Below are 27,299 nucleotides of genomic sequence, written 5' to 3'. Positions count from 1 at the left end.
CCGAAGGCGGGCGCCTAGCCTCTACTGCCAGGGTCCCCGGGAGCTGGTTGGGGGCGCTCCCGTCCCTCTCCGCCGGCCCCTCCCCCGCCGATGGGCCGGCCCGGCTCTCCCTGCCAAGAGATGGGCCGGCCCGGCGGCGCGCGGGCAGCGGCGGCGGCGGTGGCGGCCCAAGATGGCGGAGCTGCAACTGGACCCGGCGATGGCGGGGCTGGGAGGGGGTGGCGGGAGTGGGCTGGGCGACGGTGGCGGCCCGGGTCGCGGGCCCCCCAGCCCTCGCCCCGCTGGCCCCACGCCCCGCGGGCACGGCCGCCAGCCCACCGCCGCCGCGCAGCCGCTGGAGCCGGGTCCCGGACCGCCCGAGCGGGCAGGGGGCGGTGGAGCCGCCCGCTGGGTCCGGCTGAACGTGGGCGGCACCTACTTCGTGACCACCAGGCAGACCCTAGGCCGGGAGCCCAAGTCTTTTCTCTGCCGCCTCTGCTGCCAGGAGGACCCGGAGCTGGACTCAGACAAGGTGTGCCCCGCCCTCGGGCGCGCCCCCGGCCTTCAGACCCCCTCGTTCCTCCTAGGCTTGTCCCCCGATTCCTGCAACACGCTTCTCACTGGCGGGCACCTCGGGCCGGGACCCCTTCCTCCTCCTATTTCCCCGCCAGGCTAACCCCCGGGGCTATTCTCCCCCATCCTCAGGCGCACGCGGGCTTTCTCTCTGACGCCACCCTTCGTTCTCAGCGGCTCCTTCCCCATACTGTGCCCACCTTCACCCACGAGACCCATTCCACACCCCTTCTCCGTATTCCTCTCTGCACCTCTCATCCCAGCCCCTCAGGTCTGCATGAGTTTTCCCCTGGCTCCTCGTCAGCCCCTCACCGCCTGTGCCAGATGCATCCAGAACTGGGTCAGGGTGAGCTAAGGCATCTTTGTAGCTTTCTCAGACTTCCTCTCGGACCCCTCTGCCAAGTTGGGTGAAAGCCTGGGTCTGATGATGGCTTCGACAGCTGCAGGAAGTGCTTCTCATGATATCACACTTCTTTTCCTGTGGTCCTGGTCCCTGAGCTCCTGTCTGGTAACTGTCATTGTTTTAGGTCGATATTTGAGATCAGATACGTTCCTTGGAAAGAGGTTGTCATTTGCCAGTGCAAACCTAAGCTGACCCGTTAAGACCAGGGAAAATGAAACCCTGAGAGTGCTGTTGGGCAAGTTGCATGGCTGCTAACCAGAGAGTTGAGAGGTGACAAGGCGCCTAACCCGTTTTCAGTTTGAGCTGTTGTCTGAGTTGTTTTTTTAACTTTACACGTTCATCTTTTAGTTTCCGACTTAAAAGCATTGATCATTGCTTACAGCGCCTTGTATCCCATAGAGCACTTAGCTGTTACCTTGCAACAGAGCTAGAGTTGGGTAAACATTGGTTGATTTCACTTATTCATCTCCTGCCTCTCCTGTAATAAATCTCAGATTGAAGGAAACCTGTCCTGCCCTTACTTTAAAGAGTTTCCAAAACCTTTCTTATTCTAAAGGAATTATTTGATCTACCCCCAAATTGTCCTTGTTGCAGTAGAAGCCAGTTTCTTCTTGTTCCCTTTACTGTAAAGATGAGTAGGATTAAAACTGCTCAGAGCCAAGTCCTGGCTGTGCCAAGCTTCCTGTGGGCACAGATCTGGAGTGTGTGAGTTACAGCTGCCAATGCAGACTCCCACGGTTGTTGGCCCTGAGTTCTGGAGCATTGCCAACTGAACAGAGGTTTTCTTAGAATTAGGAATGTGATTCAGGCACAATAGAGAAGTCAGAATGTCCATCTCAAGCAAAAATTTAGATCATGCAACTATGGCATTTTCTTCCTCGGTTTCTTTATAACAAGTATCCCGAAGGAAGAATGTTGGTAATTGCGTCAGAGTAAAAATTTTAGAAGTTCAAGTTAATGCCTAGATGATGAATATGACTGTACATCTGTAACACCCTCCCTGAAATGATCTTGAAGTACAAGATACACAAAGCTAGGCTTCTTGCCAATAGTTTGTGATAAATATCTAGCAAAACTTGCCCTCTCACTCGTGTATTGTGACAGAGAGGTGGAAACCCTGCCCTGACTTAGCCTGAAAGCTCCACAGTGATACCCTTATGTTTGGTTGACAGGACGAGACAGGGGCCTATCTGATTGACAGGGACCCTACCTACTTTGGTCCTATCCTGAACTACCTCCGCCATGGGAAGCTCATCATTACGAAGGAGTTGGCAGAAGAAGGTAAGAACGATGTTTGCATTGGGCGTTTTCAAAGTTCAGGTCAAATCTTTAGAGCTGTTTCACAGATTTGAAATTTTTTTCCCCCACAGATTTTATTTTATTTTATTTTTTTCTGGCTGCACCGTGCGGCCTGTGGGATCTTAGTTCCCCAACCAGGGATTGAACCCGTGCCCCCTGAATTGGGAGCGAGAAGTCATTCCACTGGACCGCCAGGGAAGTCCTGAGATTTGAATTTTGAGGTTTTCATCAAACTCACGTGCAGTAGATAGTGTAGGAAAGCTTTACGAAAATAAATAGGGAGCCTCCAATTACCTCTCGTCCGAGAGGGTCTTGAAGGAGCCCCTTTCGGTTCGCTTCAGCCTCCTTCGGGAGAAGGAAGCTACGTAGCTCAGCTTTGGAGATAGCTTTGGAGTTTTTTCTGAACCTGCAGAATTGTCAGGACCCCTTTTTACATTTACTTATTGCTAGCCGTGAATGTCCACAGCCTGAAGCAACAAATCTCTGACATTTAGCTATTCGTACTTTCAATTTTAGTTTGAACTTGCAGCTGTAAAAGAAATAATAATAAAGGCTTGGCCTCATTTCTTTTAAGACTGGTCTCATGCTTCCTTGTAAATTTTTGCATCTGACCTAATTCATTCTCCAGCCCGTTGTCAGGTGCATCGTTATTTGACTCATCTTTTTGGTTTGTAGAGCATTTGGACCGTAAGTGGGTCTAGACATCTTTCTAAAAGGCTGTCTTGGGGGTGGGATAGGGAGGGTGGGAGGGAGACGCAAGAGGGAGGAGATATGGGGATATATTTATATGTATAGCTGATTCACTGTTATAAAGCAGAAACTAACACACCATTGTAAAGCAATTATACTCCAATAAAGATGTTAAAAAAAAATAAAAATAAAAAATAAAAGGCTACCTTGGTCTCACTGAGGCATTCCGTTGAAGACTGGGGCCTGCCCCTAGAGCCAGGGCACCCTGACCTGGGAGCTTTAGCTCTGCGTGAGAAAGCTGTAATGGCCGTGCTAATTAATGAAGTGGCTGCAGAACACTGCTGCTAAAACCAGTCAAGAGGAATCACTCTCCCTTTTTTTTTCTCCTTAACATTTCAAACGCATACAAAGTAATGGGAATAGTGCAGTAAATTCCACCCAGCATCCAGCTTCAGCAATTACCAACTCATGGGTACTCTTGTTTCTTGAAAAGAGGAATCTGAAGCATCTTTTCTAATGCCTTAAAAAAATTCATTTTGAAATAATTTCAGATTTAGAGAAAAGAACTCCGTTTACCCAGATTCACCAATTTTTAACATTTTTTGGTCATATTTGCATTACAATACATTCTCTGTTTCCTCCTCCCCGCTCTTTTTCCTCTCCCTCTTCTAGTTTTTATTTCAGAACTATTTGAGACTAGGTTACAGACTTCACCCCTTAATGCTGCAGTGTGTACTTCTCAAGAACAGGACATTCTCTCACATAACCACAATACAGTTATCAAATTCAGGAAACTTAATATTGATGAACACCTTAACTATAGCTTATATTCTAATTTTATCAGTTGTTCCATTAATGGTATTCATAGCAAATTTTATTCCTGGTGCAGGGTCACACATCCCATTTAGTTATCCTGTCTCAGGCCTTTGATATTTTGTTTTTGTTTTATTTATTTATTTATGGCTGTGTTGGGTCTTCATTTCTGTGCGAGGGCTTTCTCTAGTTGTGGCGAGCGGGGGCCACTCTTCATCGTGGTGCGCGGGCCTCTCACTGTCGCGGCCTCTCTTGTTCCGGAGCACAGGCTCCAGACGCGCAGGCTCAGTAGTTGTGGCTCATGGGCCTAGTTGCTCCGCGGCATGTGGGATCCTCCCAGACCGGGTCTCGAACCCGTGTACCCTGCATCGGCAGGCAGATTCTCAACCACTGCGCCACCAGGGAAGCCCAGGCCTTTGATTTTGTTTAGCATGGGATTCTTTTTTTTTGGATTGAACCCAGGGCCTTGGCAGTGAAAGCTGCGAGTCCTAACCACTGGACCGCCAGGGAAGTCCTATGCATGGGATTCTTTCAATGACTGCCTCTTATATTGTTCAAATAATAAGCATCTTGTTAAATTTGGTCCACATAAATTTACACACACACACACGCACGCACACACACACACACACAAACACACAGACCTTTGGTCATTTTTAGGACAAACTGGGCAGAAATTGCAAGCTCAAGAGTTGTCCAGTGGGACTAGTTCCAGGAACTAAGTGACATATGGTAAAGGTGTCCTGCAGCTCACGGGCAGGTGCAGGGAGAGCAGGGGAAGGTGCCAGGTGGGAAGCTGCAGGGGTGAAACGGAGTAAACAGAGCACTGTTGACTCTCTGCCACTGGGGAAAAGGTCACGGGTGCGCACCAAACAGCAAAGGAACGTTTCCCCGGCTGAAGGAGTTAGACTAGACTTGCATTTGAAAGATAGAGTTCTTAGCAAGCTCATGAACTCCAGCCTCTTCCTGCCGTCTTCTGGGGACTTGACACACATCTAACTACAGTTTTGGTCCTTCTAGGTGTGCTGGAGGAAGCGGAGTTTTATAACATTGCGTCTCTCGTGCGACTTGTTAAGGAAAGGATACGGGACAACGAGAACAGAACTTCACAGGTAATGGGTTTTGAGCTCTTAAGGGGAAGCTATCCCAAGTGGCTCTCTTTGTCCATGTGTCTGGGTGTGACTTGAAATGGATGATGTGATCTCTGGATGATGGCCAGAGCCCTGCCTTTCCCCGTAGAGCCGGAGGTCTCTGTGCGGAACACCGCCCGTCTGCCAGACAGACAGCGTGTACTCTGCCAGCCTTGTTCAGAACAAGGAAACAGAGGAGAAGAAATCACAAAGTAGACGAAACAGCCCCGTGTCCCCTTAGCAGAGCGGGAGGTTGTGGCCGCTCTCCATTTGGCAGTGGGAGGAGCCACTGCACTTGAGGTTCAAAGCCTGTTCTTTCCGGCGGAGTATCTGTCTCCCTTCATGTCCACGTGGAGGCCAAACAAGGCCTTGCTTCCGCCTGTTGGCTTCTGTTTATTAGGACCAGCCTTCAGCCTGTGGCCATGTCACATCGAGCTCCTGACAGCCTCTTGAAACCAGTCATGGCATAGACTTTGCAAGTGGTTTGCGAATCATGCTTCGAAGAAAATAATGTCAAGCTTCTCTTTTTATTACGAAGTCTGGATTTTTATGCTAACCTAGTAGATATGGTAACAAAAATCAAACAGAATTTGCCACATAGTTTGAGAACAGAACGGAAGGCAGTGAGGCACTCTTACCTCATTTCATGTCTCGTCACCCATCATGTGTCCTAAGTAAGTGGCCACAATAGCTTCTGTTAGGCCCTGGGGACCCCAACTGATAGGAGAAGGTCCACGCCTTCAAGAAGCTTAAAGTCTAGCAAGAAACACAGACACTCCCTTTCGTGTATTTAGGCTCTATTTTAAGAGAGTTTAGCTGCGGTAACGGGGCAGAGTTGGACTCCAGCATGACTTGCCTCTTATCCCATCAGATACCGGTGGTGGTCGCTTCCTTGAGATCTAATCTATTGCAATATAGAATTTTCCTTGAAATAAGAAGGCAGTATTTTCCTTTTCAAAAGTAAAAAATAGTTCCTTGCTCTTTCTGTGTAAGACTTCAGATATCAAAATTTTTCTGGCTCTAAATGGAATTATCTGGATGAATAACGGACACCTATGCTAAAAAATGAACTCTCTTATACGTTTTATCTCTAGCACTTTGCAAAGGTGGAAAGGCTTATTCATTTAGTTCTCTTACATCTGCCCAATGGCTGAAAGGCTTCTTTTTAATGTTCAAAGATGAACTTGTATTTGGTTTGCAGATTACCATATGAAATATGATCTAGTGTCACCAGTCTTTCTGCCATCTCATAGTATATTTACATGGCATCTTTCACTATTATAGACACTTAATAGATCAGACGTTCTGAGAATATTGCCTCATCCTCAGTTTTCCACATTCCAAAAAACCCCTTTGATTGCTTAATATAAATATTGATGGTACCATAGAGTATGTCATTTGAAACCATTCGAATCATGGCCCCTGAACACTCAGTTCTTTGCCATTAGCAAATTCCTTGAGAGCATCGTTAGATTTCTATCTGATGACAGCAGTTAATTAGTTCTCTAGATTCTGAGGCTTGTGGATTTATACCCAGTTGGAAGCTTTTTTATTCTAGGAATGTCAAGACCCTTTTGATGTTAATTGATCTTTCCATCTGTCCTCTTTATTTAGTGGAACTCTGGGCAATGGATTTGATGTTGTTCAATGACGTCCCCTTTTGCATTTGTCCCAAGTGGCTCTAAGGCTGAGTGTGGATTTCCGTGGCTGTCCCTTCAAACACGTTATCTCCTTTAACTTGTCTGCTTTGAAAGGAGACGCACATGGCAGACGATAGGGCGAAGCCCAAGATGTGGGGGACCTACTCTGCCCTTTCTCAGTGACCTCACACCTCTTTTACTGGCTGCCACCATTCTATTACTCTGCCGTCCTTGGTAGTATTTTTTGCTAGGTGATTAATCTTGGTGCATTTGAGAGCACCAATGGTTTACTTTGGAAGAGAATAAAAAAGAGGCAGCACAGATATCTTAAATACCTGGGACTTTGACAGCTGTGGCCACTCTCAGGTCTTTCGGATGCTCTCCATCTTACAATATAAAACATCTGGTTGTTTCCGAAATTGGAATTGTCAGAAGATTTGTCCTGTATTTTACATGGAAGAAAATTTTTTTTACCTTAGCACCTTGTTTAATGGTAGCTGTACCTCATTTAGAAGGACAAAGTATACAAGAAAGATTATAATGTTGTCAGGCCGATCTGGGCTCAAGTCCCAGCTCTACCTCCAATCCACTTAATCGCTGTCCAGCTTGGACAAGATACTGTGCTCCGAACACCAGTGTCCCATGTGTAGAAGGAAGCCAACACCTGCCTTCCAGGACTGCAGTGAAGACTAGACGAGAAGGGTGTCACACTTGGGGCTTGTAGCACTCGGTGATCAGTAGCTGCTTTTATTTTTCCAGTATTCCCCAAGTTGTTCTAAAACGAATTTTCTAGGTAGCTGAAGCCAGCTTGTCCTTTTGAAAAAGTGTTAAGTTTTCATCATTCTTAAGGGAACAGTCCATATTTCCTTAAAATCCGACTGAACATAACTGACCCCTCTCTCCATGACCAGGAGTCATTGTTGTGAACCTGGGTTGCTGTTTGTGCCTTATGCCCTCTGGGATGGGCAGTGAGTGTGCAGCTTTGCACCCAGCACTGAATGGTCCCAGATTGCTAAATACCGAGTCCTCCTGTGCGCCTGTAATTGTCCTTCTGGGAACTGGAACTTCCATCTGGCGAGCTTGCCTCCCTGCAGCCACCCTGGCTCTCTCGTGACTGGCGTCTCGTCCCCCATGGGCCAGATCACAAGTGTCAGTGAAGTGCAGGGGCCTTAGTGCTGCAGCCGTGGGGCATCGATTTGAATTGCTCTGCCTTTTGGCTTTCGGTTCTAACTTACATTCTAGAGAGTTGAGTCTGGCCAGCAAATGGCCTTTCTCTGAATCTTTGACACCAACTGGGTGACCAACAGTTCAATCCTGTCCTTACCCTGACCACCCAGAGTCAGCGTCAGACTCCACGGGTCTCAGATGCCAGTCATAAGTCTGGGTCCCCAGCCGCCTGCACTCTGTCTGGCTTGGTGACAAATTCGGGGGCTCCCACAATGCCCCCTTCACGTTCAGTAATTTACTAGACTAACTCGTGGAATTCAGGAAATGCTCTACTTACTATAGTTTATTATGAAGGATACAAATGAACAGCCAGATGGAGAGATTCATGGGGTGAAGTCCTAAAGGGTCCTGAGCACAGGAGCCTCTGTCCCCGTGTAGTCAGCACGCGCCAGCCCCCAGCTGCGCAACACACGGATGTGTTTGCCAACCTGGAAGCTCCCTGAACCCCATCGCTTTTTTCAGGACATTCCATTTGGTAGGGAAGGTTGATTATATCATTGGCCTTTGGTAATTGAACTCAATCTCTAGCCCCTCCCCCTTCCCCCAGGGTCACAGGATGGGGCTGAAAGTTCTAATCCTCTAACTCCCTCAGTCTTTCTGGTGACCAGCTCATTAGCATACAAAAGACACTCCCCCGTTTATTTATTTATTTGTTTGTTTGTTTTGGTTGCAGCATGAGGGATCTTTTAGTTGCGGCATGCGGACTCTTAGTTGTGGCATGTATGTGGGATCTAGTTCCCCGACCAGAGATCGAACCCGGGCCCCCTACATTGGGAGCGAGGAGTCTTACCCACTGGACCACGAGGGAAGTCCCCAAAAGATACTTCTGTCACTCGAGTTTCCAAAGGTTTTAGGAGGTCTGTGCAAGGAACCAGGAAGAAAGACCAAATATTTTTTTATTGTACACATATCTATAGCAGGAATGTTACCATGTAACACTGAAACACTTCCAGGTAGCTTCAGCAGAGGGTAGAATAGCTTGAACATGTGTATATTATGGGGTCCCTATTTAATGTATTATTCCCATATATAAGGTATCATTCTGGATAAACCAAGATATGGTCTGCATTTTCAGCGTGTATGTCAGCTATAGTGACTGAAGAAGAAAATGTGACTTTCTTGTCCAGAGCAGTTTTATTTTCTACTTTGGGAAATAGATGAAGTCTTCAGTTTATCAGCATATGGTCACTCACATGATTCATCCCTCCAGAGTTCAGGATTATTTTATTTTATTCATGTTCTTGGACCCCTTATTTTCTTCTTGGGTAAGTTTTTATTGAAAAACTACAGTGCTGCTTGCAAAGGGGATAGTGGGTGGCCGCCAAGAAAAAAATTCCAAGCAAACTCCTTTCCAGTCTTTATTTTTTGGAGAGTCTCACCGAGGCAGCTGCAAACTGCTGTGCCCTTGAAACCGGTCCTCAAAGTCTGTGTGTGGTTGTCACAGGGCCCCGTGAAGCACGTGTACAGAGTCCTGCAGTGCCAAGAAGAAGAGCTCACGCAGATGGTGTCCACTATGTCTGATGGTTGGAAATTCGAACAGGTAATGTTTCTTTCGTGGGAGCAGCCCTGTATCTCAGTCTCGGAGCCAGTCACCGTCTGTAGCCAGTTAATCACCCTGGGAGTCGGGTGGGGGCCAGGTGTGATCCTGTTCCAAAACGGAGAAAGAGCCGCTCCACGTGGACTCTTTGCGTGGTAGGATGTGATGAGTTGGGGAGAGCTGAGGGTAGTCTTGTGTCTCCCAGCTTCATATCCAGAGTTTCCGCGTGGTTCTGCCCAGAGAGAGCCAGCCAGTTTGTTTAGGCTTGAAAGTGCCTCTCTGGGCTTTTTTCCCTCAGAGGGATTCCTTTCAAAAGTGCTGTGTTTATAAAGCAGAAACTAACACACCATTGTAAAGCAATTACACTCCAATAAAGATGTTTAAAAAAAAAAGTGCTTTGTTGACACCTTCTAGAATAAGTAGCTAAAGAAGACTAGGGTTTAGCAACAACCCTCCCTTTGCTTATCCCAGGGTCAGATCTTCATCATTCCGAGTATGTGCGCCATCCACCATGCACGGCGTGGTGAACAGCTGTGATGTGAAGGGATCAGACATCAAGGAGGATGGCGAGGTCCTTTCCATTCACTCTGGGTTTCTCTTCTTTAGCTTTGTGCCTGTGACCTGACTGAGGCATCAAAACAGTGTCTGAGAGCCAGGATTTTACTGCTTTCTTCCACTAGATGGCAGAATCGTTCATCTGTTGTCTTCAAGGGAGGCTGAGCATGAACAGAATGACTGTGTTATAAATTCAATGAATCATGCCTGTTTTTAGGTAGAGTTTAAGAGGTCAGCTGAACTGTCACCATAAGCTTACCTTCTTACATAACAGTTACTCTATGTGTTAACAGTATTACGTTATAGATCAAACACACAGGTGTCTCTGTCTTCAGAACCAATACTGGATGATTCCTCACACTCAGCTCCACTGCAGAATCAGTGCTACCTGTATGTGGCAGCCTAGTTCTTGTTCAGGTGTTCTTCAAAATGTCACCATACTTCCACTCCAGAAGTAGTTTTTCCCTGGTATAAAGTTTCAAAGACAAAGGATATTATAACAACTTTTTTTTTTTTAATAAAAAATTATTTATTTATTTTTGGCTGCATTGGATCTTCATTGCTGCACTCGGGCTTTCTTTAGTTTCGGCGAGCGGGGGCTACTCTTTGTTGTGGCTCGCAGGCTCTAGAGCTCAGGCTCAGTAGTTGTGGCGCGCGGGCTTAGTTGCTCCGCGGCACGTGGGATCTTCCCGGACCAGGGATTGAACCTGTGTCCCCTGCCTTGGAAGGTGGATCCTTAACCACTGTGCCACCAGGGAAGTCCCTATAACAACTTTTTAAAACTATTCTTGGTGAAACTAATGAATAATTTATCCTGTTTTTCTCATCTTATTGATGTGCTGTTGGAGGACCAAGTCTGCTCCCTTTGACTCCATTACACGGAGGAGGAAGTTAAGGCCCAGGAAGGCTGAGGTGTCCACAGCCCGGTCATACAGCAAGTCAGCCATGGTCTCCCGACTTGAGGCCTTGAGGACTTGCCAGGATGACCACACCCTCGGGCTCAGCTTCTCCCTCCCTGCATCCGTATTTCCTCTTTAGACTAGAGCCTGAGTTCAATTCACCAAAAAGGTTAGAAGTTCCAGCAGCATTTGGCTTGAGCAGCTCTTCAGTGACTCTCGCGTGGTGCTTTCCAGAGCCTCCCGAGCTCCGGTCTCCTGTCTAGGACTTCTGCTTAAAGATGAGCCAGCTCTGTGTAGGTGTTTTGGCTGAAGCAAGTGTCCGTTTTCATTCACAGAAGCATTCTATTTCCCCTCAATGTTTGCTAGAAGGAATAATGTGACCGTATCAATCCTGGCTGCTGCCTTTGGCACTGTTTCAAGTGCTTGGGTGAGGGGACAGTGGCAGAACTCACACTTTTCTTTGGGGAAGCCTGGTGCACAGCTGGGATCCAGTTATCCCCTGGGGCCTTGATAGACCCAGAGAATTCTTCATCCTTTGAGCAGCAAAACAGCAAAAGTTCAGTGAGGAGGAGGGTTTGATTTGTGTGCCACTTAAATATTTTAAGATCACTATTTGTATGTTCACCATATTCTTGTTTTATCAGCTAATCAGCATCGGATCTTCCTATAACTATGGAAATGAGGATCAGGCAGAATTCCTCTGTGTTGTCTCCAGAGAATTAAATAATTCTACCAATGGCATTGTCATTGAGCCGAGCGAGAAGGCAAAGGTAAGTTCCTTCACCCGACTTTCGTCTCTGACCCTTTGCTCTCAGCCCCTGCGCAGGCCTTGCCTGAACTGTTGCTCACAGGTTCTTCCCTTTCCTTCTCAAGCCAGCTTTGCATTTCCCCTTCATTTTGGCCTTTTGACTGTTGTAATTTATTTTTCTTTCTTGGCTGTGTTGGGTCTTTGTTGCTGCACGCGGGCTTTCTCTAGTCGCGGCGAGCGGGGGCTACTCTTCGTTGCAGTGTGCGGGCTTCTCACTGTCGTGGCTTCTCTTGTTGCAGAGCACGGGCTCTAGGCGCACGGGCTTCAGTAGTTGTGGCTCGCGGGCCCTAGAGCACAGGCTTAGTAGTTGTAGCGCACGGGCTTAGTTGCTCCGTGGCATGTGGGATCTTCCCAGACCAGGGAACGAACCTGTGTCCCCTGCATTGGCAGGCGGATTCTTATCCACTGCACCACCCGGGGAGCCCCTGACTGTTGTATATTAAATCAGGACTTTTGGAGCAGTGACAGAGGCTTTTAGTTAGGACATGTGAACCAAAATAGGGTAGTCTTTTCCCAGCCTCTGTCAAATCAATGAAAAAGCTTATGGCCATTAATTACTATAAGGTGAGAATTCTGAAACTCAAAATTGGAAAGTATTTTACCTTTATATTTTGAAACTGTTCTCTCTCTCTCTCTCTTTCTCTGCCATCTCAAGAGAAAAGGTGTTTGGTTACTTTTGTGATTCCCCCCGCCCCCTGACGCCCTGAAGTTACTGGAAAATGGTTGCACACTGTTATCTTGTTTCCTCCACTGTGCCCCCTCGTACACAGACACACATACATGCTTCTAAATCATCAGTATGTGGTGAGCCCGGACTGTGTCCTTTCTCACAGGGGAAGTGGTCCAACAACACGTAAACTTAGGCCTGGCCGTGTTCAGCAAAAGTCTTTTACAACTGCAGTGCTTCAGGGGCGGTTGCCTGGCTTCCTGGGGTAACAGCGATTGTCGTGCTGCTCCGTGGGGTCCAGTGGAAAGCGGCTCCGGGGCTCTTTCTCTTCCCTTGGCGGTCCGGTAAGCAACCACCGCCCAAAAGCAGTCTGCATTCAGCCTCCAAGCCTCAGCCCTCTTCCCCACCTTCCCCTTCCAGATTCTTCAGGAGAGAGGATCTCGGATGTAAAGTCCGGAGTCCTAACCGACGAGAGAGCAACCCAGCAGAGCACCTCTGTGAAGTTAAATCTTGCTCCTGTACAGTAACCGAGCTACTGCAAAGCAAAGCTGAGCCTGGCCCCCCGGTGGAGAAGTGTTCTGGTCAAAACCAAAGGAACCCCAGCCCCACCCACAGGAACCGGAAGACAGAGGCCGCTTCCGGCTGCAGAATACCTTTTCAGTACCTGCTTCTGTTTTCTTAGCCAATGTTACAACAAATCTTTATGAGAGCAGCTGGGCCGGGTTCTCAGCTGGAGCTGATCTAGGGCTAGGGGGAGGGGAAGAGGAAGGCCTAGGTCTTTGCACATATGCTGTGCTTCAAGGAAGCTGGAGCAAAGGAAGAGGTTTTTCCCTGCGCCGTGCCATGTTTCCACCTGAGTGGGCCACGTCGGACATTAGCAGCCGCTTAGTAACACCATCTTTCCCGGCCCATGCACCCCCAAATAATGCAGCAGATGCAAAGGGTTCTAGCTTCAGGTTGTTGAACTGAGGTTTGGATAGAGTTGCCAGAGTACCCCACATTCCTATGAACAAAGCCTCTTGGAGGAGGGGGAGGATAGGGTGTCCTTGGTGGTGGTTGGAGACTGGGGATCGCAGCTCTGGGTTCAGGGCACCCAGCTGCCACCATGTTCAGCTTTGCGTCGTTTGTCTCCAGCAGCCTGGACCCCCCAGGTAGCTTGCTTTCTCCCCAAGAAGAGGTTTGAGGCAGGTGGCACCTGCGCCGAATCAGACAGACAGACAGGCGCCTTAGGTAGTTGATGTAACTGCTTCTGCAGCCTTTTCTTGCCCTCCACTGGCCCATCTTCCTTCCCTGACTTTTTAAACTGGGGCTGAGGGTAAAGGGACTTTGGACCCTCGATGGCTTGGGGTGGGGCCGGCTGTTTTCTTTGAAAGTTGCCAAATGTGTTATATTGTCGTATCCAAAAGTGGTATCATTTTTGTGATCGTCTCTTGGAAATGCCTTGACCAAAAGTGCGATATTTGTGTCTCTTCTTGGTTTCTGACCTGGGCGGCGTCAGTGAGCCCCACCCCCCACCATCCCCCATAGTGTGTGTGGGTTTGCTGGGCAGTCTGAGGACTCCCCCGTCTCTGACCTAGCCCTCACCACCACTTCTTTCTGTGGAGTGCCAAGGCGTCGAGGATCAAACGCTGTTGGACCCAGAGGAGGAAAGCCCTCCTTTGGACTGTGCCCTCGGAGCTGGTAACTGGACTCTCTAAGCTTTTGAGTCTCGATGAGCAGTCGTGGAACGCAAAGGGACCAGAGAATCCTGACTTTGCCCCGGGTGACTTTCTTAGGGTGGCAGATGGTCTGGAGGAGGGGGAGGTGCCCGTGGGGAATGCTCCATCCATAAGAGCCCCTCAAGCCCATGGCTCCTGGGCGCCTTCAAAGCTGAGGTTCTCTCTGCTCCACAGCTCAGCTGCTTACTGCGTGGGTCTGGGGTCATGGTGTTTTGGAAATGACTATCGACTAAGCCAAATGTCTTCCGAGCCTGTGACCTGCCCCTGCCCAGGTGGCCTAACCCTTCTCCAGGATTCGCACGTTGCCCTCATGTGTCTGTGTAGAGTAGGGTAGAAGTGTGTATCCAGGGCGTCTGCTGACACGCCGTGTCTGCGCACCAACGTGAACGTGCACGTCGGCACCTCGGAAGTCTGGCCCGAGCCCAGGATTTTTACAGTTGTAAAACGTTAGAGGAACTTCTACCTACAATAAAAACAGTCACCCCTTCAGAAAGGTGACAGATGTCCATCCTGTCATCTTTCAGGGAAAAAAAAGATTTTGAGTGAGTCAAGGAAAAGCTGCCCTGAGTAGCACAGAGCGATGGGCGAGGTGCTCTTTGGCCGATCTGAATAAGAACCGTCGGACTGAAAGGAGGGAAAGCAGCTGCATCTGGGGCCTCGTGGCCAATCAGGTTTGCTTTCTGGGGCTCACCTGATGGTCAGCCTCTGTTCCCAAGCCAGCAAGGAGGAGCGAGGAGGCGCGGGCCAGCACCTCAGGATGCACTGTTTCTTTCATCATGCTTCTCAGAGGTCCACCGTGGAGCCTGCGAAAAGACTGCTGAGCCCCTTGCTAAGTGATCTGAGGAACTAGAGGGCTGCCTTTCACCAAGCTTCCCTCCTCCCGGCAACCCCATGACAATTTCAGTTGTTCCAATGCTCCAGGAATCCGAGAGTGATTCGTTTCTTAAGGTTTCTGGAAAAGTGTTTTACCCAAACCCTCTATGAACCTAGTTGGTGTTTTTTTCTTGAAAGCCTTCTCCCTCCGGGGGAGTAACTTCAGGCAGAGGTCTGGCCATGGGCTGGGGGGTATCACATGACCAGTGACGCACGCTCTCCAGCTGCCCAGGGCTGCCACGTGGGGAGTGTCTCCCTGCTTCCTTCCCTGCCCAGGTCCGAGGCCGTGGGTGATGCAGGCCAGACCCAGGGAGCAGCCTGGCGTCTCCTGAGTGATGACCCCGAAGCCCGCTTCCATCTTCTCCTCAGAACCTGCTCTTTTTTGGCAGTGAGGCAGGGCCCAACCTCCTCTAGAGTAACTTAGTTTCTGCACAATTTTAACTGATCTCAGGGGTGTCCGTGAGGTGCAGAGGAGGAAGGGACAGAGATGCTGAGGGAGTAGGGCTGAGAAGTCACCCACACCCTCCAGCATGGCCTTTGAGCCAGGCCTTAGGGACCATGCCTGTCACTTGTGGGTGCCCTTTGTTACCATTTGTGTGTTTGAATAAAGTCTGAAATGCTGTGACCCCTTTTTTTTTTCTCTCTGGTCAATAAAGACATGAAACAGACTTCTGAATCTTGAAACTTTTGGTGTATGTTTTCCGATACTGCGAGCTCCTGGGTTCCTGCTGTCACTCACTATTGGTGATTGTCATGCTGTCCTCAGGGGATGAATTTCACTGCACCTTTTTCTAGCAGGGCTTCTTACAAAGCCCTGATTTCTCCTGCTGCTAAAACTGCCTGAGGGGGTGTTGGGCCTTCTTCCTCCTGGCTTTCATTTGACTGCATCTGAAAGGACCCAGAGAGCGCCCAGAAACAGAAGGTGGGGACAGATGGGCTTCCCACCAGAGAGCCGGAAAGAGACAGGGGGCGGGCATGAGGTGGTTTTCAAGGGAAGAAAGTCTTCCTGGAAGAGAATAAGGGACGGGGTGCCCATTTTCTCTGCAAGGAAGGGGAGGGGTAAGAAACGTGAGGTGAGAATCGAGTCACCAGCACGTCAAGTATTGATCCCTAAGGCATCAGGCGGGGTGTGGGATCCTCAAAAGGCGTTAGGTCGTCCCTCCTATGGGGCGCTTACAGTTGGGGAGGTGGTGTGTACACAGAAAGGTACTGAGCAAGGTGTGTGGCTGTAACAGCTCCGACGGGAGACCACAGCCGTCGTCGACAGGTGGTGGAGAAAGGAGAGGGCCCAGGGGACTCGGGTGTCACAGCTGTAGTGGTCGCAGGACACAGTTATCGCTCCTGGGACTGGGGAGCAAAGGGAAGAGGCTGGCATTAAACGGTCGAGGCTGGGAGGGGGGCCCCTGTAGAGGGATGCTGCCATCTCAGGGCTCAGTGAGGCTGCTGCTGGGAGCGCGGAAAACCGCAAAGGAACCGCACTGCTGGGACCAGCTGTTGCCGCCGGAGCAAAGCTGCGTCGCTGTGGTTTCTCTAACAGGAAGGGCCACGTCTCCTTTTTCCCCTCCAGCCTTGCCGTCTCCCTCTCAGGATGCCTTCAGCAGCTTCCCGGCCCCAGCAGCACAGGGCAGTCGGGGTGGGTTGGGGCTGAGAGTTAACAGCAGCTCTGCCACTTTGGGGCTGCTCCGCAGCCATAAGCACGCTTCTGTGCACATTTGAACTTCGTAAGAACAGCTTTGTGCTTCTGTGTAACAAGACGCAACTACTTTTCTTTCCTTCTTTTTTTTTAATTTTTTGGCTGCGCCGCGAGGCACGTGGGACCTTAGTTCCCCGACCAGGGCTCGAACCCGCGCCCCCCTGCAGCGGAAGCGGAGAGTCGTAACCACTGGACCGCCAGAGAAGTCCCAAGACGCAGCTACCCTTTACACAAAGATGATCGTATCCTCCCCGCAACACAAGACACTGCAAACAGTCATTGTTCCCAGGTCTGAGAGACAGGCACGTCTATTTCTGGGCTGTGTTAATTACTCCTCAGATTGGCTGGGTGGGTTGTGATGGGCAGCTCAGGCCACATGGTCACTTGATGCCCCTGATTAGGTAGCTGGAGCTATTCCTCCACAGAAGAAGAGTTACCTGTAAAAGGAGTCATGGTTCTGTTCCAACACCCTGGAGTCTGCACGGTGAGTCTCCTGTTGGAGCTTGCTGGAGGCTCCATACGGCGCTGTTTACAACAGGTTATTTGAGTTAGACTGAATCCGCTCCGTCGTAAAGCCCAGGTGGCAGCCCAGAGCTAAATTTTTAATAAGAATCACGCCACACAGGAGGATTTTCATCAGTGAAGCTTTCCCCTGGAGTGAACTGTTACTCTATTTAGCCAGTTTAATTCCTTGGTCAGCTTTCTATACAATGCAATTCAATCGTTTTTCTATTTTCATTTTCACGTAAAAATATTTTCATTGAGATCATTGTTTTCCATGCGCTTTTGCCCTTGTGAGTTGTACCTTTTGCCCTCGTGGGCTTGCTTTTGTGACTCTTACCTCCTCTGTGTTTATTTTCCCCAAGTCAAATTTGGCAGCTCCAAATCTAACTCATATCTAATGTTCTAGCCTCAAAATTGATAGAACTAAAAGGAGAAATAGGCAAATCCATAATACTACTAGGAATTTTGTCACATATGTATTTACAAGGATGAAATGCTAAAAATTGTTATATAAACAACCATCTCAGGAACTTAAAAGCAAATTCAACATAAAGAAAGTAAAAGGAAGGAATAACCCAAAGAAGTAAAAGCAATAATAAAGAGAAGAGCAGAAATCAATGACATAAAAAACAAACAAACATACAATACAACCATCAAAACCCAGAGCTGATTCTTTTAGAAGGTTAATAAAATGCATAAACTCCTAGAGAGTTTATCTCATCAAGAAAAAAGAAAATACAAAGGATATCTGGAATGTGAAAGGGAGCCACCACTACAGATCCTACAGTCTTTATAAGGATTATAAGTGCCACTCTTAGGGATATAGCCAAGGGAATTGAAAGCAGGGATTTAAACAGATATTTGTATACCCATGTTCATAGCAGCATTACTCACAATAGCTAAAAGGTAGAAGCAACCCAAATGTCCATCAACAGAAGAATGGATAAACAAAATGTGTTTATATAGAGACAGCAGGAACATTATTCAGCCATCAACAGGGATGAAATTCTGATACACGCTATGGCATGGATGAACCCTGAAAACATTAAGTAAAATGAGCCAGACTCAGAAGGACAAATATGGTATGATTTCACTCATACAAAATATCTAGAATAGAGATAGAAAAATAGAGTTATCATAGAGATAGAAAGTAGATTAGAGGTTACCAGGAGCTGGAGGGAGGGGGGATGGGAAATTATTGCTTAGTGGTTACAAAGTTTCTGTCAAGGGTGATGAAGAAGTTTTGTGTGTAGATAGTGGTGATGGTGGCACAGCATTGTGAGTGTACTCAGTACCACTGAACTGTACACCAAAATGGTGAAAATGCCAATTTCATGTTATGTGAAAAATTATAAGTGGATAGGGAATTCCCTGGTGGTCCAGTGGTTAGGACTCTGCCTTTCACTACCGAGGGCCTGGGTTCAATCCCTGGTCTGGAACTAGGATCCCACAAGTCACACAGTGCGGCCAAAAAAAAAAAAAAAGAAAAAAAAATAAGTGGATATTATGAACAACTTTATACCCCCCAAATTTTTAAATTTAGAGGAAATGGACAAATTCCTAGGAAAACACCATTTACCAAAATTGACACAGGAATAAATAGACAACATAATTTCTGAAAGGAATTGAATATGTAATTAATAACCTTTCCACAAAAGATTTTCTGGGCCTAGGTGGGGTTTTTTGTTTTTGTTTTTTTTGTCTGAGCGGCATGTGGGGTCTTAGTTCCCTGGCCAGGGATCAAACCCGCATCCCCTGCAGTGGAAGCATGGAGTCTTAACCACTGGACCGCCAGGGAAGTCTCCAGTCCTAGGTGGTTTTACCAGTGAATTCTACCAAACATTTAAGTTAGAAGTAATATCCATCTTATTATTCCACATAAGTGATAACACTTCCCAACTTATTTTATGAAGCTATCATACCTTAACACCAAAACTTGATAGGGACATACCATAAAAGGAAAATTACAGGCCAATCTCATTCGTGATCATAGTTGCAAAAATCCTAAGAAAATAGTAGCAAATTGAATCCAGCATCTATAAAAAGCCCAGCATGTTATGTCCAAGAAGTGTTCATTCCAGAATGCAAGGTTCGTTTAATAATTGAAAATCAATAAATATAAATTCACCACACCAGCAGAATAAGAGGCAAAGCTTATAATCATCTCAAATGATGCAGAAGAAGAATTAGATAAAAGTCAACAACGATTCCAGACAAAACCTCTTAGCAAACCAGGAGGGAAAGGGAGGCTACAGAATGTGATACAGGTATCTACAAAAAACTTAACAGCAAACATCATACTTAATGGAAAAATGCTGAAAATGTTTCCTCTGAGATAAGGAAATGAGAAAAGGATGCCTTCTGTTTACCACTCCTATCCAATAAGTGGGATCAAGCTAACTTTTTGGAGGAAAAGAGTGAAATATTGTAAACTTTTCAGGGCATGTATCGTGTTGGGCTGGAAGGACTGGGAAACAGAAACACTGACAAGAAGCTATCAGAGTGAAAAGAGTCTTCCGCTTCATTCATCCCTTTTTTCCTTCTGAGGATCAGAACCGCAGTGGGAAGCGACAGTCTTTAGGATGACCAATCAGATAGTGATTGGCTCACTCAACTTCAGATCAAGGAGCCTTGAAGTATCTTCTACGACAGCCCTGTCGATTCACAAGAGAACCATGGTCCTGAGAGATTAAACCAGTTGCCCAAGATCCCACTGCCACTTAGTTGCCATCTTCCCTCTCTGGTTGGTAATGCGAGTCCCCCAAGTCCACTGCAAGGGGCCCCAGGTGCAGCAGTGGCTCCGCCTCCTGGGATGAAGCCTCTGGAGCAAAGAATCTCTTGGGCGGGCAGAACGCATCAGCATTGCAGCGTGTCTGGTGGCACACCTTTTGCCCTGCTGACATCAGAAGCAGAATGCTGGGGCTGGTCACGGTTGAACTGTGACATCAGGGAGCAAAATTGCAGGCAGTCTCGAGGAGGGGGGCCAACTTGATGGGGAGACCGCAGAACAGCAGCCAAAGGGAAAGGTGAGAAGGTGGTCATCAAACCTCAAGAGATGTAAGGGGCTGGGGTGAGGGCACACGGGACTGACGGGGATCCTCCCCGCACTGGTGAAGTGCGGGCAAGGCCCCTATGCCTGAACGCCCCAGGGTTCTTTTTTCTCCCTCCATAGGGCAGCCAAGCCTCTGGCTCTTCTTGACATGCAGAGAGTTTCACGTAAGTACTTGTGTTTTGACCTTTCTTCTGAAGGGCCAAGGAAGCGGCTCCTTTCCCTTGTCACGATGTGTCTTCTTCCTCCCATCCACCTTCTTGTCCAGGAATTAGAACAGCGACAAGGAGAACACAGGCCCCAATTTATGCCCCCATGTGGGCTGACCGATGGCACGGTCCCTCTACCCCGTGGGCAGACAGCTGCTTCCGAGAGAAGAACTGGTGTGTCTCTCAAAGGGCCCCTCAACTCCTGCCTTGGCTTCAACACAGCTTTGCTCTATCTTCCCAGGGCCAGTCCAGGACCAAGTCCCAGCCCTGCAGCCCCCTGCCCAGCCCTCAAGACCTCCCCAAGGCCAGTTCCTGATGAATGACAACAACAGCCTCCCCACATTGGAGGACCAAGTCCTCTGCCCCATTTGCCTGGAGGTGTTCCGCAACCCGGTCACTACCGCCTGCGGGCACAACTTCTGCAGGACCTTCCTCCAGGGTTTCTGGGACCACCAGGCAGCTGTGGGAGAGACGCTCTATTGACCCCAGTGCCGAGAGATCTTCCGCTCCAGGCCTCGCCTCTGCAAGAACGTCATCCTGGAGGAGATGGTGACCTGTTTCACCCAGGCTAAGGGCCAGGCCTTGGGGTCCTCACAGAACCTGGTCGGGGGCCCAGAGACATGCCCTGCGACTTCTGTGCCCCAGAGGAGCTCAAGTCAGTCAAGTCGTGCCTGCGGTGCATGGCCTCCCTGTGCGAGAAGCACCTGCGCAGCCACTTCGGGGACCAGGTGTTCCAGGGCCACCAGCTGCTGGAGCCCGTGTGGGACCTCCAGAGCCGGCTGTGCCGGAAGCACCGCAAGCGACAGAGGCTGTACTGCCGCACGGAAGGCTGCTGCGTGTGCGGGGCCTGCCTGCTGAAGGAGCACAAGAACCACGACACCATCCCCCTGGAGGAGGAGTGTGCCGGCAAGGAGGTGAGGCCGGAGCTGGGGGGCTGGGGGGGGGGAGGGGAGGAGCCAGGGCACTCGGGAGTCCTCCGCAGAAAGGGAAGGTCTCTCAGAAGCTCTGGGCACCCCTTTCCTCGGAGGAAAGTTATGCAGCCATTACAGCCATGGTCACGATGGGGCTTCCCCGGTGGTCCAGTGGTTGACACGCCACACTTCCACTGCAGGGGGCACAGGTTCCATCCCTGGTCTGCGAACGAGGCTCCCACATGCGGTGCTGCGTGGCCAAAAAAAAAAAAAAAAGATGGTCACGAGGGTCCTGCCAGGACATGAAAAGTGATGGCAAGTTGAATGAATAAGGATCCAAAATTATTTGTGATGAATCCTATTTAAATTTTTTTTGCACAGAAAAAGGAAAGGCTGAAAGAGAACATATCAAAATACAAACATGTCATGTTCAGTTGGGTGAATCCCTTCCTTTTTTCTTATTGATTGATTGATTGATTTTTTGGCTGCGCTGCATCTTCATTGCTGCATGCGGGCTTTCTCTAGTTGTGTCGAGCGGGAGCTACTCTTCATAGTGGTGCATGGGCTTCTCATTGCGGTAGCTTCTCTTGTGTGGAGCACAGGCTCTAGGGCACACAGGCTTCAGTAGTTGTGGCTCGCAGGCTCTAGAGCGCAGGCTCAGTAGTTGTGGCGCACGGGCTTAGTTGCTCCGCGGCAGGTGGGAATCTTCCCAGACCAGGGCTCGAACCCATGTCCCCCGCGTTGGCAGGTGGATTCTTAACAACTGTGCCACCAGGGAAGCCCCCTTTTTTCTATTTTAAAATTTTGTTTACTGTATTTGTATTGCTTTTATAATGGAATACTTATATTTTAGACGTTCTATCACGTATATTCTAGAACTGTGCTGTTCCAGTGTAGCCACCTGTTGATGGTCCCTGGCAAGAATGGAGCTTGTGCCGGAAGGTAAGCCAACTCATCACACTCTTCCGTTCAGCTGATGCTTTTTTCATAGCAAGACTTTCTCGACAAAGGAAGCAGCGCGTTGATTTACAGTCTGGCAGGAGCTTCTTCTTTTGTTGTGGGTCAGCAACAGTTCATAGACAGGCCCTTGGAATAGCACTGTCCTATAGTAGATTGTAAAACATGACAATGCCCACCTCTGGAACAGGTGAGACTAAAGGCTTATGTGGAACTTGGAAACATAATGCTGCCTGGGCCTGGCAGCGCTGCCCAGGGAGCCAAGTGCTCCATATCTGATGGGCCCCTCCTCGCCCCACTGCCTCTCAGGCTTCTCAAGTCACTGAACCCTCCACAGCAGCTTCTTGTGATCTGAAACCCAATGGTCATCACTGTCAGAGACAAAGAACCTGATACCTAAGAACGAGGAGAGAGTCTCTCAGGGAGTGAGAGAACAGGAGCAGAGGGGTGGCCCTCAGGGACTTCCCTGGTGGTCCAGTGGTTAATACTCCGCAATTCCATTGCAGGGGCATGGGTTCGATCCCTGATCGGGGAACTAAGATTTCGCATGCCATGCCACTTGGCCAAAGAAAAGAAAAAGAGGGGTGGCCCTGGGCCATCTACCCTTCAGCTCTGTCCATCCTCATTCTCATTCAAACCTCTTAAGAATGTAAGAGGTGAGGACTGCCCTGGTGGCACAGTGGTTAAGAAGAATCCACCTGCCAATGCAGGGGACGTGGGATCGATCCCTCGTCCGGGATGATCCCACACGCCGCGGAGCAGCTAAGCCCGCGAGCCACAACTACTGAAGCCTGTGCGCCTAGAGCCCGTGCTCCGCAACAAGGGAAGCCACCGCAATGAGACGCCCATGCACCGCCATGAAGAGTAGCTCCCACTCAACGCAACTAGAGAAAACCCGCACGCAGCAACGAAGACCCAGCACAGCCAAAAAATAACTAACTAAATAAAACTGATTTTTAAAAAAAAAAAAAAAAAAGAATGTAAGAGGTCCGTCCCTTCTGGGCTTGACGTGGGGCTGCTTACAGAAGCGCTTCTGCTGGGGCATCTCTCTGAATCAGTGGCTCTCTCCTCTTGCACCCCACCCTCTCACCCCAGGTCAAGGTTCAGAAGGTCCAGGCCAACGTGAAGAGCCAGATGCCGGTCTTCACCTCTGACAGCCAAAAGCCCCAGGGCCAGGTGGCATTTCTCTCGGTAAGGTTGGTCCACCCCCAGCCCCAGCCCAGCCTGAGGGGACCTCTCAGGGCTTGGAGGGAATGGGGTGAGGCCAGGAGGACAGAGACGGGATGCCTAAGCAGAAGACAATGGCGGTACCGGCTTGGGGCTCAGAGATGCCTCTCTATACGCCCTTCCACCCCCCAGAAATTGATCCAGACAGCTCGGGATGAGGTGAACGCCTGCTTTTCGGAGATCATCCAGGAGGTCAAACAGATGCAGATGAAGGTCTTGGATTTCATGGAGAAAGAGGAGGCGGCCGCCCTGGGGAAGCTGGGCGGCTCCATCCAGCAGAGCCACAACCACCTCCTGAAGCTGGAGGGGGACAGCATCTGGCTCCACACCCTGCTCGCCAACCAGAGCGACCAGCAATTTCTGCAGGCAAGGCCCCACCCTACCCCCACCTCTGCCCCACGCCCATCACAACCTCCACTAGGCCACAGTGGCTGTGCCTTTGACATCCCTAACCTAAGATGTCCAGAAAACCGGGAGGAGAGGAGAAAGAGGTCCAGGTTTGAACATGGGCAGCTTTTCCACCTGCCCCATGGTTCTGGGGACCGCTAAGCCCCTGGCATAAGCAGGAGTTCCTGGAATCTGCTTGGGGCCTGGCTAACAAATGGCATTGCCAGCCCCGCCCTGCAGGCAGGAGTTCTCCAGGCTGAAGCACTTCCTGGCCTGCATGGAACCCCTGATGAGCACCAAGTGTGAGGAGCAGAGCTTCCTCCAGCTGCCAGAGACCTTGGCAGAGCTGCGGACCCGGCTGGTGGACGTGGGTCTCAGCTTCATCAACCAGCTCTTCCTGAAGGGTTGGTTAGTACCTGGTTGCCTGGGCCTCCTGGAGACTCACCTGCATTCTGGGTGTGGGCCGGCCCTACAGGGCAGCGGTTGGGATTCCAGGCACTTGTAGAGAACCCTGCCTGTCTGTGTGCACCCTCCCCAGGTAACTCAACCTCCTAGAAGCCCACGCCTCTCTCTGGAAAGATGCTGGGCTGTGAAAGTGTCCTCAGCAAAGCCCCTCCATCTTCCCCAGGCATCAAGATGAGCTCCTGTGAGGCGCCGCCCCGCTGTGGGCAGGGAGACACTTCTCAAGTGTGAGTCCTCAGTACTGGGCTCCAGCCCCAGGCATCAAGATGAGCTCCTGTGAGGCGCTGCCCCCGCTGTGGACAGGGAAACACTTCTCAAGTGTGAGTCCTCAGTACTGGGCTCCAGCCCCAGGGGTGGGAAGGAAAGGAACAGGGCCCTTGGGTGCCTTGACTTACCGAGCCCCACCTCCATTCAGGCCAGGGCTCCAGAGAGGTGCCGGCTCTCTCCTGCCCTGGCCTCGCACTCTGGGCTGGAGGCCTCAGAAGCACTCGGCCCTTGACTCCAAGGCCCTGATAGGAAGGGGAGAGGGCCATCCTGTCCCACCCCCAGGGGTGGGCAAGGCCTCACCCACTACCCAGAGGCCAGCTCTGCAGCCCCCGTGGCCCTGACATGGCACAGCCTCTGCCCTCAGCTGGGCGCCCGCCGACCTCCCCTGGACTTTAGCCAAGCCAGCTTGGACGACCCAGCCCATTTCTTCCTCAGCCAATTTCCCTTTTCATTTAATGTCCCTGCAGCCCCTCTCCCAGGCTGGGCTAGGGGCCAAGTGATTCTCTAAGAAATCACCGGTGATTTCTCTGAGATCTCCAGGGTTAAGGTTGCACTGCCTTTGATGAACCCTTCTGAGCGACCTGCTCCAGGAGCTCTTGACCCTCCCTCAGTCCCACTCAATCTTGTGCCCTGAACAAACAAAAAAGGAGATTATGTTAGGGTTTTGGGAGAGGGGGACAGATAGGAGGACTCTTGGTTCTCAACTTCTCTAGGAAGGCAGACCTTTGGACAGCACCCAACTCATCATTCCTCCAGACTATGTCAGCACCCCCAGGGGGCCACAGTTGGAGACTTTTAAAGAGGGGGGTATAGAGGGGCCACTTCTGGGAGCTGGGGGTGGAAGCATTTGGTGACCTCTGTGCAAAAGCCATGCGGCTTCGGCCCCTCCCCGCTCCGGGCCTCCAGCGCTCTGCGCCCGGGGCCAATGACCCTGGCCTCCTTTCCCATCCCCCTTGCCCCAGGTTAGTGCAACCTGAACTTCGACCCCGCCACGGCCAGTGAGGAGCTGTTCCTGTTCTAGGAGACCCGCTCGGTGCTAAACCTGGGCATCCTCCTGGAGCCCTTCGCCGCAGGCAGCCCCTTCCCGGGCGGCTTCTAGCAGTGGCCGCAGGTGCTGTGCTCGCGCGGCCTGGCAGAGGGCTGCCACTAGTGGGAGGCCGAGGTGTCCAACTCGTGGGCGTGCCTGGGCGTCACCTACCGCCGCATCCCCCACGCTCAGCGGCCGCCCGCGCCACAACATCATCTACCTGCTGGGCCGCAACCCCTACTCGTGGTGCTTGGAGTGGGACTCGCTCAAGTTCTCCGTGTGGCACACAACACGCAGACGGTGCTGCACGGCGGCTACCACCGCATGCTCGGCGTGGCGCTCGACTGCGGCACCGGCTGCCTCTCCTATGGCGTGGCGGCGGCGTGAGCCTTATCTACCGCTTCCTGGCCTCCTTCCTGGAGCGCTCTACCCCGCGGACATGGTCGGCAGCGGCGCCTCGGTCACCCTCAAGCAGCGCCCGGGGGCGTAGGCGGCGGCCAATGAAGCTGGACTCAAGCGCTGGCTGGCCCGCTGGGAGGGGCGCGCTGGGGAGGGTGGCCGGCCCGCAGGGACCCCTGGCCCGTGGTTGAGGGGTGGGCGGGGAACCTGCCTCCCGACCCGCTGCCTGGACTTGACCTGCGGCGTCTGCCCAGTGGTCCCAAGAGGTCCTGGGAATCCCAGAAAACAGGCCGACCCCTCTGGCCTCACCGTCACGGGAGAAGGGTTCTGAACCAGAATGGAGAGCCCCCGGGACTGGGGACAGCCCTGTGGCCTCCGTGGCGGCGGGGAGGTTGCTGGCCGGGATGCACGGCCTCCCCCGCCCTTGAGTTCCCAAACCCCATCAGAGGTTCTCCGGGTTGGTCCTGGCCACTCAGCACCAGGGCCTTGTTGCCCGAGAATGGGCGGGGCTCTGACCAGGTGGCTTCTCTCCGGCTCCTCCCCCGCAGCTGGCCAGACTGAGGGTTGGCACCTGACCCACCAGGGTAGAGGTGTTCTGTCTGTTACTGGCTTAATTGGAGGCTGGGAAGTTAAGCCGAGGAATCCATGACTATCCCAGCCCCCACCCCATCCCCACCCCCGGAAAAAGGCTGAGGGACTAGGTCCAGGCGGGGCTGGGGCCCCGACCCTGCTGCCCAGCAGACCTTCTCACACAGCAGGTGTCTTACAGCATGGAGAGGGTGTGGAACTGAGGCTGTCCGGGTGGGAAAACCTTAACCCCCCTGCACCCTCCCCAGTGTTCCTGAAAGCTCTTTTCCCCACCCCCATCCCTAAGCAGAGGGCACTCAGCTGCGGTGGGTAGCACTGCCCGAAAGCAAAGGGGCTTCGTCCACATCCAGGCCTCTGCCATCTGACCTGCCCAGCAGGGTGTGTAGAAGTCAGCAGGAGAGGCTGGGCCTGGGCTGGGCCCCTGCCCTGCGACCCTGGCAGGAGTGTGACTGGGGACCCGGCCCCTCTGGGGAAGCAGCCTGGGCATTTCCAGCCTCAACCAGTCACTTGTTCCTGTGGCTTCTCATGTGAGGGCCTCGGTTAGGTTAATGATTGGCTCTCAAGAGGAAATGATACAAGTCACGGGGGAGAAAATCCCTGGGGCCACATCACCCAGAACCAGGGTGTGCCTGAGTTCCATCCCCGCCTGGCCTGTTCTCGGAGAAGTTAGTGACCCGCCTGAATTCCATCCCGGCCTGGCCTGTTCTCGGAGAAGTTAGTGACCCTAGTTTCTCACTGGGGGGGCCGTCATCGTGGAGCCTGGCAGGGCGGCCGCGCAGCAGGCGTTGGGTGCGCTCTGACGGCCTCG

At 50.9% G+C, this 27,299-nt stretch overlaps 1 protein-coding gene and 1 pseudogene across 2 annotated transcripts; both read left to right on the top strand.

The window, feature by feature from the left end:
* Nucleotides 1-17: 17 nt before the first annotated feature.
* Nucleotides 18-15,479, top strand: KCTD2 (potassium channel tetramerization domain containing 2). Its single transcript, XM_079905989.1, has 6 exons — nucleotides 18-511; nucleotides 2,128-2,236; nucleotides 4,778-4,869; nucleotides 9,199-9,294; nucleotides 11,390-11,515; nucleotides 12,641-15,479. Exons 1-6 carry the CDS (start codon nucleotides 173-175, stop codon nucleotides 12,668-12,670), a joined length of 792 nt encoding a protein of 263 aa, XP_079762115.1. The 5' UTR covers nucleotides 18-172; the 3' UTR covers nucleotides 12,671-15,479.
* A 4,520-nt stretch (nucleotides 15,480-19,999) lies between these two features.
* On the top strand, nucleotides 20,000-25,994 carry LOC307177818 (E3 ubiquitin/ISG15 ligase TRIM25-like; annotated as a pseudogene). The gene is made up of 8 exons: nucleotides 20,000-20,034; nucleotides 20,181-20,228; nucleotides 20,416-21,180; nucleotides 23,230-23,325; nucleotides 23,494-23,727; nucleotides 23,993-24,160; nucleotides 24,304-24,448; nucleotides 25,445-25,994. The product of its transcript is annotated as an E3 ubiquitin/ISG15 ligase TRIM25-like (transcript).
* The last annotated feature ends 1,305 nt before the right edge of the window (nucleotides 25,995-27,299 follow it).

Source organism: Stenella coeruleoalba, assembly GCF_951394435.1.
Source record: "Stenella coeruleoalba genome assembly, chromosome: 19".
Classification (NCBI taxonomy): Eukaryota; Metazoa; Chordata; class Mammalia; order Artiodactyla; family Delphinidae; genus Stenella; species Stenella coeruleoalba.
The sequence above is the reverse complement of the archived record's forward strand: the minus strand, read 5'-3'. Positions and strand labels throughout refer to the sequence as shown.